The sequence below is a fragment of the Tachyglossus aculeatus genome, chromosome 11, assembly GCF_015852505.1.
Source record: "Tachyglossus aculeatus isolate mTacAcu1 chromosome 11, mTacAcu1.pri, whole genome shotgun sequence".
In the NCBI taxonomy this organism is placed as follows: Eukaryota; Metazoa; Chordata; class Mammalia; order Monotremata; family Tachyglossidae; genus Tachyglossus; species Tachyglossus aculeatus.
Window position 1 is genome coordinate 63,519,489 of NC_052076.1, and position 22,362 is coordinate 63,541,850.

At 47.2% G+C, this 22,362-nt stretch overlaps 1 protein-coding gene across 2 annotated transcripts in view; it reads left to right on the forward strand.

Moving 5' to 3' along the window:
- The window catches only part of LOC119935136 (uncharacterized protein F13E9.13, mitochondrial-like), a 75,161-nt gene that overhangs the window by 16,029 nt on the left and 36,770 nt on the right, over window positions 1–22,362 (forward strand). For both annotated transcript variants that reach the window (XM_038754780.1, XM_038754781.1), the window contains exons 3-4: window positions 4,976–5,058; window positions 22,075–22,255. In XM_038754780.1, coding sequence (XP_038610708.1) covers window positions 4,976–5,058; window positions 22,075–22,255 — 264 coding nt within the window. The remainder of the gene's footprint in view (window positions 1–4,975; window positions 5,059–22,074; window positions 22,256–22,362) is intronic.

Sequence of the window (22,362 nt, forward strand, 5' to 3'; positions counted from 1 at the left end):
GTCCCACGGGGGGCTCACAGTCTTCATCCCCATTTTACAGATGAGGGAACCGAGGCACAGAGAAGTGAAGTGACTTGCCTAAAGTCACACAGCTGACAATTGGCGGAGCCGGGGCTTGAACTCATGACCCCCGACTCCAAAGCCTGGGCTCTTTCCACTGAGCCGCGCTGCTTCTCCTTGTAACGTCTCCAGCACTTAGAACCGTGCTTTGCACGTAGTAAGCGCTTAATAAATGCCATTATAATAAATAATAAATAATAATAATAAGTGCTGGGTGGATACAAGCCAATTGGTTGGGACACAGTCCCTGTCCCAAGTGGGGGTTACAGTCTCCATCCCCATTTTACAGGTGAGGGAACTGAGGCCCAGAGAAGTGAAGTCTGTTGATCATCTTTGGGTGTCTTTTATCCGTGGTTTTGCAGGCCCCGTTATTAACCACCCTTGTACAGTGTGATTTGGGCGGTAAATCTAAACCCCCAGTTTTCCCAAGGGAAGGGAAAAATCAGAAGTGTGTATATATATATATATATATACACATATATATATATATATACACACACACATACACATACACACATATACATATATACTATATATGATATAGTATATATACTCTTCATATATATATACTATATATGATATAGTATATATACTCTTTATATATATATATATATATATAGATAGATAGATATATGAAGAGAAGCAGCATGGCTCAGTGGAAAGAGCCCGGGCTTTGGAGTCAGAGGTCTTGGGTTCAAATCCCGGCTCCGCCAGTTGTCAGCTGTGTTACTTTGGGCAAGTCACTTCACTTCTCTGTGCCTCAGTTACCTCATCTGTAAAATGGGAATTAAAACTGGGAGCCCCCCGTGGGACAACCTGATCACCTTGTTAACTCCCCAGCGCTTAGAACAGTGCTTTGCACATAGTAAGCGCTTAATAAATGCCATTATTATTATTATTATTATTATTATTGAGTTCTGATTTGGCCATCACATGTGTTCTTCAAGCTCCTTGGGATTTGTTGCCTTCTCTCAGTCAATCAATCAATGGCATTTTGGGGGCGCTTACTATGTGCAGAGCACTGTACTAAGCCCCCAGGGTGACCACAATAGAAAAGAATTAGTGGACATATTCCCTGCCCATAACGACCTCAGGGTCTAGAGTCCAACCTTGCTTTTGTTCCCTGGGGTGGCTCACTTCAGAGGAGAACTGGCCAACAAATCTGATAGTCAGTCAGTCAATCAAGGGCATTTATTGCGGCGGGATTAGAACCCAGGCCTCCTAACTCCAGGTTCTGACAGTCAGTCAGTCAGTCAGTCGTATTTATTGAGCGCTTACTGTGTGCAGAGCACTGGACTGAGCACTTGCGGGGGGTATTGTGTAACAATAAACAGACGCATTCCTTGCCGTTAACTAGCTCTTTCCACCAGGCCCTGCTGCTTCTCTCGGCCTGAGTGTAGAGTTTTTCAGCCCCATTTTTCAAGTGAGGAAATCGAGTCAGAGAGCGGTAGAGTGACTTGAGCAAGGTCACCCAGCAGACCGTTGTCAGAGCTGGGACTAAAATTTGCGTCTCCTGACTCTCCATCTCGTGCTCATTCCTCTAAACTCGTAGGCTGCCGTTCTTCACTTCTTTTTTTAAGGGTGTTTGTTAAGCGAGGATGAGCCCACTGGTGGGTAGGGACCGTCTCTATATGTTGCCAACTTGTACTTCCCAAGCGCTTAGTACAGCGCTCTGCACACAATAAGCGCTCAATAAGTGCGATTGATTGATTGACATAGTAGCGTGGGAAATCTCTGGAGGAGGATTGTGCGTCCTTTTCACCTCGCTAAGCCGCCCTTGCCTGCCGCTTTTATCATCATCATCCTCAATCGTATTTATTGAGTGCTTACTATGTGCAGAGCACTGTACTAAGCGCTTGGGAAGAACAAATTTTACTCGGTTTTTCCCTCCTCCAGCTGCAACGTGCATTCTGCAGCCGTGTCTTAGGGCAGAGTTTTTTTGTACACTGATTTCTCCATGGCATTTAAGCGCTTAGTATGTGCCAGACGCTGTGTTGTACGCTGGGGTAGGTCCAAGCTGATCGGGTTGGACACAGTCCCTGTCCCACGTGGGGCTCACCGTCTTAATCCCCCGCTTTGCGGAGGAGGTGACCGAGGCCCAGAGAAGTTAATCAATCAATCAATCAATCAATCGTATTTATTGAGCGCTTACTGTGTGCAGAGCACTGTACTAAGCGCTTGGGAAGTACAAATTGGCAACATATAGAGACAGTCCCTACCCAACAGTGGGCTCACAGTCTAAAAGGGGGAGACAGAGAACAAAACCAAGCATACTAACAAAATAAAATAAATAGGATAGATATGTACAAGTAAAGTAAATAAATAAATAAATGGAGTAATAAATATGTACAAACGTATAGACATATATACAGGTGCTGTGGGGAAGGGAAGGAGGTAAGACGGGGGGGATGGAGAGGGAGACGAGGGGGAGAGGAAGAAAGGGGCTCAGTCTGGGAAGGCCTCCTGGAGGAGGTGAGCTCTCAGCAGGGCCTGTTAAGCGACTGCTTTGATCCATCAGCGTATTTACCGAGCGCTTACTGTGTGCAGAGCACTGTACTGAGTGCTCTGGTGAGTCTTGTCTTATGCCGTCGAGCCGTTTCCGACCCATAGTGACACCACGGACTCACCTGTCCCAGAACGCCCCGCTCTCCTTCTGCCGTCGCTCTGGTATATATTACTCTTTATTTACTTATTTTATTTGTACGTGTTTATTCTATTTATTTTATTTTGTTAAGATGTTTTGTTTTGTTGTCTGTCTCCCCCTTCTAGACTGTGAACCCACTGCTGGGTAGGGACCGTCTCTAGATGTTGCCGATTTGTACTTCCCAAAGCGCTTAGTACAGTGCTCTGCGCACAGTAAGCGCTCAATAAATATGACTGAATGAATGAATGAATGGTAGTGGATCCAGAGAGTTTTCTTGGTCAAAATCAGGAAGTGGTTTACCATTGCCTCCTTCAAAAGCGAGTCTCCACCCTTGACTCTCTCCCGTGGCACTGCCGCCCAGCATGGGTGAGATTTGTTGCCAATTTGTACTTCCCAAGCGCTTAGTACAGTGCTCTGCACATAGTAAGCGCTCAATAAATGCGATTGATGATGATGATTTGACTCATAGCAGACAGCCTCCCCCGTGCTAGCCACTGCCTCAGCTAGGAATGGAGTGGGTAGGCCTCCGCTTTTATTTTTTTGTGGCATTTATTAAGCGCTTACTACGTGCAAAGCACCGTTCTAAGCGCTGGGGAGGTTACAAGGTGATCAGGTTGTCCCACGGGGGGCTCACAGTCTCAATCCCCATTTTACAGATGAGGGAACTGAGGCACAGAAAAGTGAAGTGACTTCTCTGCTTGACCGTCCCTCAAGTAGCCGAGACTGGAAACTCTCCAGGAGCGACTCTGAGAGGGTCCTTGGCGAGTACCACATAACGATAGAGTCGGTCGACACATTCCCTACCCTCAAAGAGCCTACGGTCTAGAGGAGGAGGCGGACGTTAATAGAAATAAATAAATTATGGATATGTAGATAAGTGCTGTGGGGCTGAGGGAGGGATGAATCCAGCGAGGAACTCAGGACGATGTCGGAGAAGAGGAAATGAGGGCTTAATTGGCATTTTTTTGTTAAGCGCTTACTATGTGCAAAGCACTGTTCTAAGCGCTGGGAGGATACAGGGTGATCAGGTTGTCCCACGTGGGGCTCACAGTCTTAATCCCCATTTTACAGATGAGGTAACTGAGGCCCAGAGAAGTGAAGTGACTTGCCCAGGATCACACAGCAGACATGGGGCGGAGTCGGGATTTGAACCCATCATCATCATCATCATCAATCGTATTTATTGAGCGCTTACTGTGTGCAGAGCACTGTACTAAGCGCTTGGGAAGTCCAAGTCGGCAACATATAGAGACAGTCCCTACCCAACAGCGGGCTCACAGTCTAAAAGGGGGAGACAGAGAACAAAACCAAACATACTAACAAGATGAAATAAATAGAATAGATATGTACAAGTAAAATAAATAAATAAATAGAGTAATAAATATGTACAAACATATATACACATATACAGGTGCTGTGGGGAAGGGAAGGAGGTAAGATGGGAAGATAACCCATGACCTCTGACTCCAAAGCCCGGGCTCTTTCCACTGAGCCACGCTGCTTCTCTTAATCAGGCTTAATCAGGGAAGGCTTCTTGGAGGAGATGTGCCTTGGTTCATCGGTTAGTAATAATAACATCAATGATAATCGTATTTAAGTGCCTATTGTGTTCTAAGTCCTGGGGTAGATGATGATGGCATTCATTAAGCGCTCACTATGTGCAAAGCACCTTTCTAAGCGCTGGGGAGGTTACAAGGTGGTCAGGTGGTCACAGCCTTCTCACAGGTTCTCACAGTCTTAATCCCCATTTTACCGATGAGGTAACTGAGGCCCAGAGCAGTGAAGTGACTTGCCCAAAGTCACACAGCTGACAAGCGGCGGGTGGGTAAGGCAGATGCAAGTGGGTAGATGTAAGGTAAGCAGGTTGGACACAGTCCCCGTCCCACGTGGGGCTCACGTTCTTAACCCCCCTTTTACGGATGAGGGAACTGAGGCCCAGAGAAGTGAAGTGACTTGTCCAGGGTCACACAGCGGACATAGGGCAGAGCCGGGATTAGAACCCACATCCTGTGAGTCTCAGGCCTGAGCTCTATCCACTAGGCCACGCTGGTTTGGTGGATCGATGTCATTTTTTTGGAGCGCCAAGGACTAGGGTAGTGTCTCTTTTTTTTTTTCCTTTCCCCAGGGGGGTCACTTGTCCCTTGCTTCTCCTGCCCTGGAGGGTCCCTCCCTGCGACCCCTCCGTACTCCCACCACCCCCATCTTGCCTCGGCCGACCCCCGGCCTTTTGGGCTGGGGGCGGAATGGCCACAACGCCTGTCGCTCTTGCAGGGACTCCTCGGAACAACTTACCTTTGTCTCAGATCATCGCCGAAGCCCGCCGGGAAGCGGAGGTTTACCGGGACTCTGGAATTGTAAGACTCTGTCCCCCCCCTGACGATCCACTCTCTTTTTCAAAATTGCATGCTGTCTATTAACTGCTTACCATGTGCCAGGCACTGTACTAAGCGCTGGAGCAGAGACGAGGAAGCCAAGTTGGACACAGTCCCTCTCCCACGTGGGGCTCACGGGCCTAGATTCTCCACTCCTAGTCTGTGAGCTCTGCTTGAGATGCGGGGACTGTTTCAGAGCTGATTATCTCGGAGGAATGGCAGAGTTTAGCACAGTGCTTGGCACAAATGTAGCACATAAGCAACAGTAATAGTAATAATGCTGATGATGGCACTTGTTCAGCGCTTACTATGTGCCAAGCACTGTACTAAGCGCTGGAGCAGAGACGAGAAAGCCAAGTTGGATACAGTCCCTGTCCCACGTGGGGCTCACGGTCCTAGATTCTCCACCCCTAGTCTGTGAGCTCTGCTTGAGATGGGGGGGACTGTTTCAGAGCTGATTCTCTCGTAGGAATGCCAGAGTTTATAGCACAGTGCTTGGCACAAATGTAGCACATAAGCAACAGCAATAATAATAATAATGATGGCATTTGTTAAGCGCTTACTATGTGCAAAGCACTGTTCTAAGCGCTGGGGGGGATACAGTGTGATCAAGTTGTCCCACGCGGGGCTCACAGTCTTAAACCCCATTTTTGCAGATGAGGGAACTGAGGCTCAGAGAAGTGAAGTTTCTTGCCCAAGGTCACACAGCAGACTTGTGGTGGAGCCGGAATTCGAACCCACGACCTCTGACTCCAAAGCCCGTGCTCCTTCCACTGAGCCACGCTGCAATAGTAATAATGTTGATGATGGCATTTGTTCAGCGCTCACTATGTGCCAGGCACTGTACTAAGCGCTGGAGCAGAGACGAGAAAGTCAAGTTGGACACAGTCCCTGTCCCACGTGGGGCTCACGGTCCTAGATTCTCCACTCCTAGTCTGTGAGCTCTGCTTGAGATGCGGGGACTGTTTCAGAGCTGATTCTCTCGTGGGAATGCCAGAGTTTAGCACAGTGCTTGGCACAAAGGTAGCACATGATCAACAGTAATAGTAATAAGGTTGATGATGGCATTTGTTCAGCGCTTACAATGTGCCAAGCACTGTTCTGAGCTCTGGGGTGGACACAAGATAATCAGGTTGGACACAGTCCCGGTTACCACACGGAGTTTACAGTCTTAATCCCCATTTTTCACCCAGGAGGTGACTGAGGTACAGAGAAGTTGAGTGACTTGCCCAACGTCACACAGCAGACAAGTGGCAGAGCTGGGCTAATTATCATTATTATATAATCATGATGATTATCACCATCCCTTGGGGTCCGTCCCCCCCCCAACATTTCTCTCAGGTCAGATTCTCTCGTGCCCTCTTGACAACATATAATAGTGCCAAATGAAGTTGGTAATAATTAATTTAACACACAAGCACACCAAGCAGGTAGGAGGCAAATTCCCCCTAAGTCAATGTTTACTACACGGCGCTGGCCGGGGCAGGAAAATAAATACGGGAATGTGGGTCCCGACTGAGGAAAAGTTTCTGCCCTCCTGCTCTCCCCGGATTGCTCCAAAAACCAATTTAGACGGGAGAAAAAAATCTTCATCGTTTTAGAGAGCGGAAAGTGGTTGCTACCCCCCTCGTCCCCCTCTCCATCCCCCCCCATATTACCTCCTTCCCTTCCCCACAGCACCTGTATATATGTTTGTACATATTTATTACTCTATTTATTTATTTTACTTGTACATATCTATTCTATTTATTTTATTTTGTTAGTATGTTTGGTTTTGTTCTCCGTCTCCCCCTTTTAGACCGTGAGCCCACTGTTGGGTAGGGACTGTCTCTATATGTTGCCAACTTGTACTTCCCAAGCGCTTAGTACAGTGCTCTGCACACAGTAAGCGCTCAATAAATACGATTGATTGATTGATTAATGGCTGCCCTGAAGAAACAAAAAATAATAATAAAAATTAATGGTTTTTATTGAGAATTTATTGTGAGCAGAGTACTAAATGCTTGGGAAAGTACACTTCAGAATAGGTAGACGCATTCCCATCCACAAGGAGCTTACAGTCTATAGGGGGATTTAAGTGATTAGTATGTGCACAGCACTGTGCTAAACGCTTTTGTACTTTCCAAGCGCTTAGTACAGTGCTCTGGACACAGAAAGCGCTCAGTAAACGATTGAATGAATGAATGATACTAAAGTTCAGCTCTAATCCCAGCTCTGCTGTTTCCCTGCTCCGTGACCTGAGGTTAGTCACTTAACTTCTCTGTGCTTCAATTAGAGAAGCAGCATTGGCCTAGTGGACAGAGCCCATGGGAGTCAGAAGGACCTGGGTTCCAATCCCAGCTCTGCCACTCATTCATTCATTCAATCGTATTTATTGAGCGCTTACTGTGTGCAGAGCGCTGTACTAAACACTTGGGAAGTCCAAGTCGGCGACATATAGAGACGGTCCCTACCCAACAACGGGCGCACAGTCTAGAAGTGGGAGACACGCAACAAAACAAAACATGCGGACAGGTGTCAAATCCGTCAGAATAGATAGAATTATAGCTATATGCGCTGGTCCGCTGGGTGACCTTGGGCAAGTCACTTCACTTCTCCGGGCCTCAGTTCCTTCATCTGGAAAATGGGTAGAGCACGGACCTCGGCGTCTGGAGGTCGTGGGCTCTAATCCCACCTTCTGGTGCGGGACTCCCTCTCCCTTCCTGATCGACAGGCCGCCGCTCTCCGCATCTTCGAAGTCCTCCTAAAATCCCGTCTCCTCCGAGAAGTCTTCCCCGACTAAGCCCTCCTTTTTCCCTCGTCCCTGCTTTCCGGGTTGCCTGTGCACTTGGATCTGTTCGCCCTCTGCACTTTGATCCATCCCCACCCCCTCCACCCTCAGCTCTTGCGTCTTTATCCTTCAACCGTCACTTCCACACACCTCGGATTCCCCGAGAGGAACCACGACGCGACGGGAATGAGAAGCAGCATGGCTCAGTGGAAAGAGCCCGGGCTTTGGAGTCAGAGGTCAGGGGTTCGAATCCCGACTCCGCCGCATGTCTGCTGTGTGACCTTGGGCAAGTCACTTAACTTCTCTGAGCCTCAGTTACCTCATCTGTAAAAGGGGGATTGACTGTGAGCCCCATGTGGGACAACTTAAACACCTTGTATCCTCCCCAGCGCTTAGAACAGTGCTTTGCACATAGTAAGCGCTTAACAAATGCCATCATCATCATCATCATCAACCACACATGCAGGGTAACCTATGCTGGGAGACCCCGTGGAATCCTTGTCTGGGGAAATCGTCCCATTCCCAGTTTTCGGTTATTGCCTAGAAGCCGCGTGGCCTAGTGGATAGAGCCCGGGCCTGGACTCAGAAGGACCCGGGTTCTAATCCCGGCTCCGGCAAGTCACTTCACTTCTCCGTGCCTCGGTTATCTCACCCATAAAATGGGGATTAAGACCGTGAGCTCTGTGTGGGGCAAGGGGCTGAATCCTACCCCGTTTCCTTGGATCTACCCCAGTGCTTAATACAGTGCCTGGCACACAGTAAGCGCGTAACAAATGCCGCAATTATCATTATTATTATTAATTATTATTACCCCATAGCTCTTCAGGGGAGGGCCATTGTCTTAAGTTTCTCCGATCCCTCAGTCCATAATCTAGGGCTTATTAAAAGTTAGATGAAGTAACTACCATAAACAACCCTGCACAGAGCTGGGGCGTCCAGAGTTGGGGCCGGGATGGGCAGTGCCCAGAGCTCAGCTCAATTTGTGCCTCTCATTAATTAATTAATTAATTAATTCATTCATTCAATTGTATTTATTGAGCACTTACTGTGTGCAGAGCACTGTACTAAGCGCTTGGAAAGTACAATTTACTTTCAATTTCTCATGCAGCACGGCAGAATGGATAGAGCGTGGACCCGGGCGTCAGGAGGGTCGTGGGTTCTAACTCCACCCCTGCCACTTACTTGCCTGCTGGGTGACCTTGGACAAGTCACTTCCTCCGTGCTTCAGCGCCCTTCATCTGTAAAACGGGAATTGAGACGGTGAGCCCCACCCGGGACAGGGACTGTGTCAAACCCGATCTGCTTGCGTTCACCCCAGCGCTTAGTACAGTACCTGGCACACAGTAAGTGCTAAAAAATACCGCAATTATTATTATTTTAAATGGTGCTCGTAAAGCACTTACTATGCGCCAAGCATCGTACTATGCTCTGGGATAGATAGACGATGATCAGGTGGGACACAGTCCCTGTCCCACACGGGGCCCAGTGACCCTGGGCAAGTCATTTCACTTCTCTGTACATATTTATTATTCCGTTTATTAATGATGTGTATATATCTATAATCCTGTTTATTTTGATGCTGTTGATGCCTCGATGCCTGTCTACTTGCTTTGTTTTGTTGTCTGTCTCCCCCTCCTAGACTGTGAGCCTGTTGTTGGGTAGGGACTGTCTCCCTCGGTTGCCGAATCGTACTTTCCAAGCGCTTAGTACAGTGCTCTGCACGCATCAATATGATTGAATCAGTATGATGATTGAGAAGCAGCGTGGCTCAGTGGAAAGAGCACGGGCTTCAAATCCCGGCTCCACCAAATGTCAGCTGTGTGACTTTGGGCAAGCCACTTCACTTCTGTGGGCCTCAGTTACCTCATCTGTAAAATGGGGATTAAAACTGTGAGCCCCCCCATGGGACAACCTGATCACCTTGTCACCTCCCCAGTGCTTAGAACAGTGCTTTGCACATAGTAAGCGCTTAACAAATCCCATCATCATCGAATGACTGAATGAAGTGACTTGCCTAAATTGACACAGTAGGAAAGTGGCAGAGCTGGGATTAGAAAGTAGTCCCAAAGTATGAAGTAAACTAGTGCTACATTTTTTTTTAATATTAACACACAAAAGTAAAAGAGTTTTGAGTTAGAGCATCTACAAGTCAGCCTATCATGTAGCGGCAGACCCAAGCGACTCCTTTTTAAATAACAGTTAAGCAGAACACACTGCCCAAATGCAATCTACTGGCTCTTTCTTTTTTTGAAAGCACAAGAAAGCACCCTGCCCTTTTGTGAAGCCGTTTTGAGTTTGTGAAGTTGCCGTTTTCTCCAAAGTTTGTAGTCCTTTGTTTGCGACCCGAGGTTTGTAATCTTCTCGTCCATGAAAGGCAGTTAACCCAGGTTTACAGAGAAGAAAATGGAATTAGAAACCACATCCATGCTATCAAGCAGCATGGTCTAGTGAGAAGAGCACGGGCCTGGGAGAGGACCTTGGTTCTAATCCCACTTCTGCCACTTGCCGGCTGTGTCACCTTGGACGAGTCATTTCACTTCTCTGTGCTTAAATTCCCTCATCTGTTAAATGGGGGATTGAGTACCTGTCCTCCCTCCTCCTTTACTCTGTGGGACAGGGGCTATGCCTAACTAGATTATCTTGTATCTACCCCAGCGCTTTGTACTGTGCTTAGCACATAGTAAGCCCTTAGGAAATAATTATCATTATTATCCGGGGGATCCCGAGCAGGGCGTTGGTGGAGGAGAAAGTAGGATTCCGGATTCAAATCCATATGCTCAGACCCATTCCCCACAACCATCCCCTTTAATCATGACTGCGAACTTTCTCTAGAGCAGATTTGCCCCAGTGATAAGAGTAATAATAATTGTGGTATTTGTTAAGCACCTGCTGCGTGCCAGGCACTGTACTACTACTAATAATAATGATGGCATTTGTTAAGCGCTTACTATGTGCAAAGCACTGTTCTAAGCGCCGAACTAAGCGCTGGGGTGGAGACAGGTAACTTGGGTTGACACTGTCCGTCATCATCATCATCATCATCATCATCAATCGTATTTATTGAGCGCTTACTGTGTGCAGAGCACTGTACTAAGCGCTTGGGAAGTACAAATTGGCAACATATAGAGACAGTCCCTACCCAACAGTGGGCTCACAGTCTAAAAGGGGGAGACGGAGAACAAAACCAAACGTACTAGTAAAATAAAATATATAGAATAGATATGTACAAGTAAAATAAATAGAGTAATAAATCTGTACAAACATATATACATATATACAGGTGCTGTGGGGAAGGGAAGGAGGTAAGATGGGGGGATGGAGAGGGGGATGAGGGGGAGAGGAAGGAAGGGGCTCAAAACAGCAACAAAACATATTAACAAAATAAAATAAATAGAATAAATATGTACAAATAAAATAGAGTAATAAATATGTACAAACATATATTCAGGTCTCAACCCCCATTTTGTAGAGGAGGGAACTGAGGCCCAGAGAAGCGAAGTGGCTTGTCCCAGGTCTCCCAACGGACAGTCTTCCAGACTGTGAGCCCACTGTTGGGTAGGGACCGTCTCTATATGTTGCCAACTTGGACTTCCCAAGCGCCTAGTACAGTGCTCAGCACACAGTAAGCGCTCAATAAACGGGACTCACAGTCTCGCTCCCCATTTTACAGACGAGGGAACTGAGGCCCGGCAAAGTGAAATGACCGGCCCAAGGTCACACGGCAGACAAGCGGCAGGGCCGGGATTAGAACCTGTGACATTCTGACTTTCAGATCTGTGCTTTAGTCACTATGCCATGCTGCTTCCCCAGGACCAGAGAGAGGGCTGGGATTGGCAACACATGGAAGTTCAGTGAGATTTCCCGGCCAACGGGAAGGCACATTTGGAGCCGGAGGACAGCAATGGGTCTGGCGGGTGGGATTCTGAGATTCATCATAAGTAGTAGTAATAATACTACTATTAATAATTATGGTATTTGTTAAGTGCTTACTATGTGCCACACACTGTGCTAACCACTGGGGTAGATACCAGAAAAACGTGTTGGACACAGTCCCTGTCCCACGTGGGGCTCACGGTCTCAATCCCCTTTTACAGATGAGGTAACTGAGGCTCAGAGAAGTGGCTTACCCAAGATCACCCAGCAGACAAGTGGTGGAGCCAAGATTCATCATCGTCATCATCATCAATCGTATTTATTGAGCGCTTACTGTGTGCAGAGCACTGCACTAAGCGCTTGGGAAGTACAAGTCGGCAACGTATAGAGACGGTCCCTACCCAACAGTGGGCTCACTTCTGATTCCCAGGCCTATGCTCTATCCACTCTGCCCCGCTGCTCGTAGTATTGATTAAGCTCTTACCGTGTGCAGAGCACTGTACCGAGTGCTGGGAGAGAATACAGGGACGGCAGTCGAACACGGTGCCTGTCCCTCATCGGGTTCAAGATCTGAAAAGAGAGTGTGTTCGTTCTCTGGCCTTCGAACAGTGCTTTGCACATAATAAGCGCTTAATAAATGCCATCGTTATTATTATTATTATTGCACTAGGTTTTAATTCTCCCCTGCAGAGTCTTCCCATCAGGCAGGGAGGATGTCACCAGGTGATGTAAAAACTTCTGGGTCCCTTGGGCGATTTCAGGGGACACCTGCCTGTATCTGGGGAAACTGGCCTCAGAGCACCTCCTCGCTTACACCGTCCCATCTCCGAGACCCACGGAGCACGGCTTGGCAGTGCCCGGCGGGAAAACTCGTCCATCTTGCCGCCGACCCCTTTCCCACATCCTCCCCTTGTCTGGAACTCTCTCCCCCTCCATATACGCCCAAGCACCACTCTCCTCACCTTTAAATCACTCCTGAGGTCACATCTCAGTCAGTCTACCTCTATATTGAGCACTCACTGTGTGCAGAGCACTGTAGTAAGCGCTTGGGAGAGCACAACATAATAATATAACAGACACATTCCCTGCCCACAATGAGCTTACAGTCTCCTCCACAGGCCCTTCTTTGATTAAAAGGCCCTACTGAGAGCTCACCTCCTCCAGGAGGCCTTCCCAGACTGAGCCCCTTCCTTCCTCTCCCCCTCGTCCCCCTCTCCATCCCCCCATCTTACCTCCTTCCCTTCCCCACAGCACCTGTATATATGTTTGTGCATATTTATTACTCTATTTATTTATTTATTTTACTTGTACATATCTATTCTATTTATTTTATTTTGTTAAAATGTTTGGTTTTGTTCTCTGTCTCCCCCTTTTAGACTGTGAGCCCGCTGTTGGGTAGGGACCGTCTCTATATGTTGCCAACTTGTACTTCCCAAGCGCTTAGTACAGTGCTCTGCACACAGTAAGCGCTCAATAAATGCGATTGATTGATTGATTAAAACCCTTTTTCTCCATCTCACTCTCCCTTTTGCATTGTACTTTAATCTGTGACCTTTGGACGCTTGGTATGCACCTCAACACTTACGTTCAGATCTTTATATATTATAAATTATTTATTCATATTAATGTCAGTCTCCCCCTCAAGACTGTATGGGAGGGAACAGGCCTACTTATTCTGTTTTGTTGTACTCTCCTAAGCGCTTAGTACAGTGCTGTGCACATAGAAAGCTGATTGAGGATATGTTGGAGTAACTCTTCATAGCCTAGAGTGGAGTCAGGGCTTCGGATGTATTGTTCTTTCCCAAGCACTTCGAACTGTCCTCTGCCCACAGCAAGCATTCAATAAATACCATTGCTGACAGACCGATTTAATGCCAAGCCCTGTTGATTTTTTTTTAAAAATCGCGAATTGTTTCTTTAATGATAAGTGCAAAAAAAGAGAGGAAGTCCTGGCCATTTCCATTTTTAGATTACGAAAGCATCTCCACCTTCTTCCGGAATAGTGGGCAAAAAGAATTGCAGCGGGGGCTTTAGAAATGTAACGCGTCCCTTTCGCTGGCCTAGACGTGCTATGCTTGAGGGAGGAATCGCAGCGTGTTTAAGGCCGCTGTCTAGAATACAGAATGTTCTGGCCGAATTCATCTTCTAGGTATATACTTTTAAGCTTCATATAATGGCATGACCTCGTGACCCAGTTCTGCGTGATTTGCGGCAGAGGGGAATTTCGTTGGGTACACTGACGATAAAAATCAATGCCGCGTTCCAGATAATGTCCCAAAGATTTTTCTATAAATCACGCTGCAAGTTAAATCAGCAGAATATTTTTATGGCTATCCCACTGCTCGCCAAGTATGTGTCTTTGCGGAGTGAGAAATTAGATCTCGGTAGACGGTAAATGGCAGAGGATTCTATTAAGCACATTTGGAGCCCAGCAGCAGAAACACTGAGTTCTTACCGTTACTTCGAAGAAACGGAGGAAAAAATATAACCCCTGGAAAACGCTGGCATCGATTCCTGTCTTAAACTGAGAAACCCCATCATTCATTTCCCTCTCATTTCCGTTTAGCACAGATTCCAGAAGAAAGCTAAACATGTCAAAATGTATTAGTGGAGTCAGAGGCCTCCGTCAGGAAGAGAAATGTGGTGTTTGCTGACAGCCCCTTGACTACCTGTCTTGGACGATCAGGTTTGATAGAGGGGTTCCTCCTCTAATGCCACCCTACTCGCTGTACTTCCATCTTGTCTATCTCACCTCCAGCCACTCTTCCGCTTCCCGCTTCTGGCCTGGAATTCCCTGTCTCTAAATACCCAACAGACCATCACTCTCCCCACCTCCGTACCATTTTTGAAGGCAAGAGGCCTTCCCTGACTCATTTTCCCCTTCTCCCACTTCCTTCCGCGTCGCCCTTGCGTTTGGATTTCCCCCCCTTTATACACCCCTCCGTCAGCCCCACAGCGCTTACATCTCTATCCATCATCATCATCATCATCAATCGTATTTATTGAGCGCTTACCGTGTGCAGAGCACTGTACTAAGCGCTTGGGAAGTACAAGTTGGCAACATATAGAGACAGTCCCTACCCAATAGTGGGCTCCATCATGTATTTATGTTATTGTCTCTTTCCCTCTCTAGACACGTCTACCAACTCTGTTATATTGTACTCTCCCAAGCGCTTAATACAGCTCTCTGCTCATAGAAAGCACTCAATAAATACACTTGACCAATTGATCAGCTTCCTCCTTGCCCCCCTGTTTCTGGTTTTGTTTTGTCCGTCTCCCCCTTCTAGACTGTGAGCCCGTTGTTGGGTAGGGACCGTCTCTATATGTTGCCGGCTTGTCCTTCCCAAGCGCTTAGTACAGTGCTCTGCACACAGTAAGCGCTCAATAAATACGATTGATGATGATGATTTATTTATTTATTTTATTTGTACATATCTATTCTATTTATTTTATTTTGTTAGTATGTTTGGTTTTGTTCTCTGTCTCCCCCTTTTAGACTTTGAGCCCACTGCTGGGTAGGGACTGTCTCTATATGTTGCTAATGTGTACTTCCCAAGTGCTTAGTACAGTGCTCTGCACATAGTAAGCGCTCAATAAATACGATTGATGATGATTTATTTATTTATTTATTTTATTTGTACATATCTATTCTATTTGTTTTATTTTGTCAGTATGTTTGGTTTTGTCCTCTTTCTCCCCCTTCTAGGCTGTGAACCCGCTGTTGGGTAGGGACCGTCTCTATATGTTGCCAACTTGGACTTCCCAAGCGCTTAGTACAGTGCTCTGCACCCAGTAAGCGCTCAATAAATACGATTGATTGATTGATTGATTGATGAATGGGTGGAACAACTCCCTAGAGAATCGGCCTAGAGCCGACATGAAAGTCGGATCTCCCCCCAGCTCAGTGCTTCTCAGAGAGTGGTGTGTGAGGGATTCTGCTCAGCAGGTGACCACTCCGGCTGTTATTCCAGTGATTTTTTTTCCAGGAAAGGGGGAATTCTGACTCCTTTCCCGTGTCTGTGCCCTTGTGTTTCCAGGCAGACAGCTCTTGGGGAGTGAGGAGAGACATTCCCCCCGCACCCCCAGCAGATGTGCATATTTGGGGTGTCATTCTGCTGATGTAGCCACCGAGACTAAGGACCACTGCCTTAGCGTCCTCATCGGATCCGTGGAGGAACAAAAGAATTGGGTTATTATTAGTGGTAGTAGTTGTATTTATCGTTGTTGTTATTATTATCATTGATAGTATTGTTCTTGCCCACCAACTACATTTTAATCCATCAGTGGTATTTATTGAGCACTTCCCGCGTGCAGAGCTCTGCACTAAGCATTCGGGAGCGTACAGTACAACAGAGTTGGTCGACACGTTCCCTGCCCACAATGAGCTCTCAGTCTAATCGGGGAGACCGATATTAATATAAATAAATTATAGATATTTATGTAAGTGCTATGGAGAGGAGGTTGGGGCAGATATCCAGTGCCCAAGGGTCACAGAGCCAAGTGTATAGAGGGTGTAGGAGGGAGAGGGAGCTGGGGAAAATTTGAGGTTCGTGTAGCTGCTGGGTTTGTTTCCTCAGTGTTTACTTATTTTAGAGCATCCCTGGAAACCAGCGGAGCGGGATTATTGCGGATTGAGTTGCCCTTAACTTTCAGATCTGAGTCCTTCCGGGGAGTGGCTATTTGTTAATCAATCAATCAATCAATCAATCATATTTATTGAGCGCTTACTGGGTGCAGAGCACTGTACTAAGCGCTTGGGAAGTCCAAGTTGGCAACATAGAGAGACAGTCCCTACCCAACAGTGGGCTCACAGTCTAAAAGGGGGAGACGGAGAACAAAACCAAACATACTAACAAAATAAAATAAATAGAATAGATAGGTACAAGTAAAATAAATAAATAAATAAATAGAGTAATACATATGTACAAACATATCATCATCAATCGTATTTATTGAGCGCTTACTAAGTGCAGAGCACTGTACTAAGCGCTTGGGCAGTACAAATTGGCAACAGATAGAGACAGTCCCTACCCAACAGTGGGCTCACAGTCTAAAAGGGGGAGACAGAGAACAAAACCAAACATACTAACAAAATAAAATAAATGGAATAGATATGTACAAGTAAAATAAATAAATAAATAGAGTAATAAATATGTACAAACGTATCATCATCAATCGTATTTATTGAGCGCTTACTGTGTGCAGAGCACTGTACTAAGTGCTTGGGAGGTACAAATTGGCAACAGATAGAGACAGTCCCTACCCGACAGTGGGCTCACAGTCTAAAAGGGGGAGACAGAGAACAAAACCAAACATACTAACAAAATAAAATAAATAGAATAGATAGGTACAAGTAAAATAAATAGAGTAATAAATATGTACAAACATATCATCATCAATCGTATTTATTGAGCGCTTACTGGGTGCAGAGCACTGTACTAAGTGCTTGGGAAGTACAAATTGGCAACAGATAGAGACAGTCCCTACCCGACAGTGGGCTCACAGTCTAAAAGGGGGAGACAGAGAACAAAACCAAACATGCTAACAAAATAAAATAAATAGAATAGATATGTACAAGTAAAATAAATAAATAAATAGAGTAATAAATATGTACAAACATATCATCATCAATCGTATTTATTGAGCGCTTACTGTGTGCAGAGCACTGTACTAAGTGCTTGGGAAGTACAAATTGGCAACAGATAGAGACAGTCCCTACCCGACAGTGGGCTCACAGTCTAAAAGGGGGAGACAGAGAACAAAACCAAACATACTAACAAAATAAAATAAATAGAATAGATAGGTACAAGTAAAATAAATAAATAAATAAATAGAGTAATAAATATGTACAAACATATCATCATCAATCGTATTTATTGAGCCCTTACTGTGTGCAGAGCACTGTACTAAGTGCTTGGGAGGTACAAATTGGCAACAGGTAGAGATAGTCCCTACCCAACAGTGGGCTCACAGAGAACAAAACCAAACATACTAACAAAATAAAATAAATAGAATAGATATGTACAAGTAAAATAAATAAATAAATAAATAGAGTAATAAATATGTACAAACATATATCCATATATACAGGTGCTGTGGGGAAGGGAAGGAGGTAAGATGGGGGGGATGGAGAGGGGGACGAGGGGGAGAGGAAAGAAGGGGCTCAGTCTGGGAAGGCCTCCTGGAGGAGGCCTTAAGCGCTCACTATGTGCCAGGCACTGTACTAAGCGCTGAGGTAGATCCAAGCTGGTCACGCTGAACACAGTCCCCGCCCCACATGGGGCTCACGGTCTTAATCCCCAGTTTTTCAGGTAACTGAGGCCCAGTGAAGTGACTTGCCTAGGGTCACACAAGCAGACAAGTGGCTTAGATCAGATCAGTGGATTAGAACCCAGGTCCTTGGGGCTCTCAGGGCTGAGTTCTTTCCACTAGGCCACACTGCTTCTTGCTTCGTCTCAAAACCCCCAAGGGTCTGCTTTTCTCACACGATGACCTCACACATATGGGATAGGGACAGTGTCTAACCTGATTCCACAGCCTTAATACACATTTTACAGAAGAGGGAACTGAGCCCCGGAGAAGAGAAATGACTTGTCCAAGGTCACACCGCAGACAAGTTTGTTTGAGGGTACTTGCTAAACGTGTCCGACACTGTCCCAAGTGCTAGGGTAGACAGAAATCGTTTAGGTCGGACACAGTCCCTATCCCACAGGGGGCTCACAGCCTGGAGGGGAGGGAGAACAGGCGTTAAATCCCCATTTTACAGTTGAGTAAACTGAGGCAGAGAGGAGTGAGGCGACTTGCCCAAGGTCACACGGTGAGCAGAAACAGGTATTGAAACCCCATGTTACTGTCAAAGAGACTGAGGCGCAGAGAAGTGACTTGCCCAAGGTGGCACACCTAGCAATTAGCAGGGCAGTTGGCGGAGGTAGGATTAGAACCCAGGTCCTCTGTCTCCCAGGCTTTTGCTCTTTCCCCTAGGCCCCGCTGCTGACTCCCCCAGGCCCGGGAGTCAGAGGACCTGGGTTCTAATCCTGCCTCCGCCAATTGCTCTGCTGATTGCTAGCTGGGCGACCTTGGGCAAGCCACTTCTCTGCGCCTCAGTCTCTTCGACAGTAACATGGGGTTTCAATACCTGTCTTCCCTCTGTCAATTGCTCGCCGTGTGACCTTGGGCAAGTCACCTCACTCCTCTCTGCCTCAGTTTCCTCAACTGTAAAATGGGGATTTAATACCTGTTCTCCCTCCCCTCCAGGCTGCAGGCCTCCGCCAATTGCTCTGCTGATTGCTAGCTGGGCGACCTTGGGCAAGCCACTTCTCTGCGCCTCAGTCTCTTCAGCAGTAAAATGGGGTTTCAATACCTGTCCCCCCTCTGTCGACCGCTCGCCGTGTGACCTTGGGCAAGTCGCCTCACTCCTCTCTGCCTCAGTTTCCTCAACTGTAAAATGAGGATTTAATACCTGTTCTCCTTCCCCTTTAGGCTGTGAGCCCCGCGTGGGTTAGGGACTGTGTCCGACCTAAACGATTGATATCTTCCCCAGGACTTAGGACAGTGTTTGACACGACGTGAACATTTAACAAGTACCAAACTAACTGAATAATGGCATTTATTAAGCGCTTACTATGTGCAAAGCACTGTTCTAAGCGCTAGGGGAGATACAAGGCGATCAGGTTGTCCCACGAGGGGGCTCACAGTCTTAATCCCCATTTTCCAGATGAGGGAACTGAGGCCCAGAGAAGAGAAGTGACTCGCCCAATGTCACCCAGCTGACAAGTGGCGGAGCCGGGATTTGAACCCACGATCTCTGACTCCAAAGCCCGGGCTCTTTCCACTGAGCCACGCTGCCTCTCTAACTTGTCTGGAGTCAGAGGTCGTGGGTTCAAATCCCTGCCCTGCAACTTGTCAGCTGGGTGACTTTGGGCGAGTCACTTCACTTCTCTGGGCCTCAGTTCCCTCATCTGCAAAATGGGGATGAAGACTGGGAGCCCCACGTGGGACAACCTGATCACCTTGTAACCTCCCCAGCGCTTAGAACAGTGCTTTGCACATAGTAAGCGCTTAATAAATAGAGAATAATAATAATAATAATAATAGAGAAGCAGCATGGCTCAGTGGAAAAAGCACGGGCTTTGGAGTCAGAGGTCATGGGTTCAAATCCCGGCTCCACCACTCGTCAGCTGTGTGACTTAGGGCAAGTCACTTCACTTCTCTGGGCCTCAGTTCCCTCATCTGCAAAATGGGGATGAAGACTGGGAGCCCCACGTGGGACAACCTGATCACCTTGTAACCTCCCCAGCGCATAGAACAGTGCTCTGCACATCGTAAACGCTTAATAAATGCCATTATTATTATTATTATTATTATAAATGCCATCATTATTATTATTATTGTTGTCTGCGGCGTGACCTTGGGCAAGGAGAAGCAGCGTGGCTTTAGAAGAAAGAGCCCGGGCTTGGGAGTCAGAGGCTGTGGGTTCAAATCCCGGCTCCGCCACTGTCGGCTGTGTGAATTTGGGGAAGTCGCTTCCCTGGGCCTCAGTTACCTCATCTGTAAAATGGGGATTAAGACTGTGAGCCCCACGTGGGACAACCTGGTCACCTTGTAACCTCCCCAGCGCTTAGAACAGTGCTTTGCACATAGTAAGTGCTTAATAAATAGAGAATAATAATAATGATAATAGAGAAGCAGCGTGGCTCGGTGGAAAAAGCATGGGCTTTGGAGTCAGAGGTCATGGGTTCAAATCCCGGCTCCACCACTCGTCAGCTGTGTGACTTAGGGCAAGTCACTTCTCTTCTCTGGGCCTCAGTTCCCTCATCTGCAAAATGGGGATGAAGACTGGGAGCCCCACGTGGGACAACCTGATCACCTTGTAACCTCCCCAGCGCTTAGAACAGTGCTTTGCACATAGTAAGCGCTTAATAAATAGAGAATAATAATAATAATAATAATAGAGAAGCAGCGTGGCTCAGTGGAAAAAGCACGGGCTTTGGAGTCAGAGGTCATGGGTTCAAATCCCGACTCCACCACTCGTCAGCTGTGTGACTTAGGGCAAGTCACTTCACTTCTCTGGGCCTCAGTTCCCTCATCTGGAAAATGGGGATGAAGACTGGGAGCTCCACGTGGGACAACCTGATCACCTTGTAAATTCCCCAGCGCTTAGAACAGTGCTCTGCACATAGTAAGAGCTTAATAAATGCCATTATTATTATTATTATTGTCTGTGGCGTGACCTTGGGCAAGGAGAAGCAGCACGGCTTTAGAGGAAAGAGCCCGGGCTTGGGAGTCAGAGGCTGTGGGTTCAAATCCCGGCTCCGCCACTGTCGGCTGTGTGAATTTGGGGAAGTCGCTTCCCTGGGCCTCAGTTCCCTCATCTGCAAAATGGGGATGAAGACTGGGAGCCCCACGTGGGACAACCTGATCACCTTGTAAATTCCCCAGCGCTTAGAACAGTGCTCTGCACATCGTAAGCGCTTAATAAATGCCATTATTATTATTATTATTATAAATGCAATTATTATTATTATTATTATTATAACAAATGCCATCATCATTATTATTATCATTGTCTGCGGTGTGACCTTGGGCAAGGAGAAGCAGCACGGCTTTAGAGGAAAGAGCCCGGGCTTGGGAGTCAGAGGCTGTGGGTTCAAATCCCGGCTCCGCCACTGTCGGCTGTGTGAATTTGGGGAAGTCGCTTCTCTGGGCCTCAGTTCCCTCATCTGCAAAATGGGGATGAAGACTGGGAGCCCCACGTGGGACAACCTGATCACCCTGTAAATTCCCCAGCGCTTAGAACAGTGCTTTGCACATAGTAAGCGCTTAATAAATAGAGAATAATAATAATAGAGAAGCAGCGTGGCTCAGTGGAAACAGCACGGGCTTTGGAGTCAGAGGTCATGGGTTCAAATCCCAGCTCCACCACTCGTCAGCTGTGTGACTTAGGGCAAGTCACTTCACTTCTCTGGGCCTCAGTTCCCTCATCTGCAAAATGGGGATGAAGACTGGGAACCCCACGTGGGACAACCTGATCACCTTGTAAATTCCCCAGCGCTTAGAACAGTGCTCTGCACATAGTAAGAGCTTAATAAATGCCATCATTATTATTATTATTATTATTATTGTCTGCGGCGTGACCTTGGGCAAGGAGAAGCAGCACGGCTTTAGAGGAAAGAGCCCGGGCTTGGGAGTCAGAGGCTGTGGGTTCAAATCCCGGCTCCGCCACTGTCGGCTGTGTGACTTTGGGGAAGTCGCTTCCCTGGGCCTCAGTTTCCTCATCTGGAAAATGGGGATTAAAACTGTGAGCTGCTCCTCTTGGCGGCCGGCGTGACGGGCCTGTGGGTGGTTTTCCTCCTCAGGACGGCCTGATTGTGGAGAACACGCACGACCTCCCGTACACGGCCGCCGTGGGGCCTGAGGTGACCGCGGCCATGACGGCCGTCTGTGCCGCCGTGAGGACGGCCTGCCCCCACCTCCCCTTGGGAGTCCAGGTTCTCTGCTCGGCAAACCAGGAGGCCGCGGCCGTTGCCCTCGCAGCAGGTGAGAGAAGAGATTCCCTCTCTTTTTTTTTCAGACAAATGATAACTACCATGATACCATGATAATAAGCATAATTGTGGCATTTGTCAAGCGCTTAACGTGCGCCA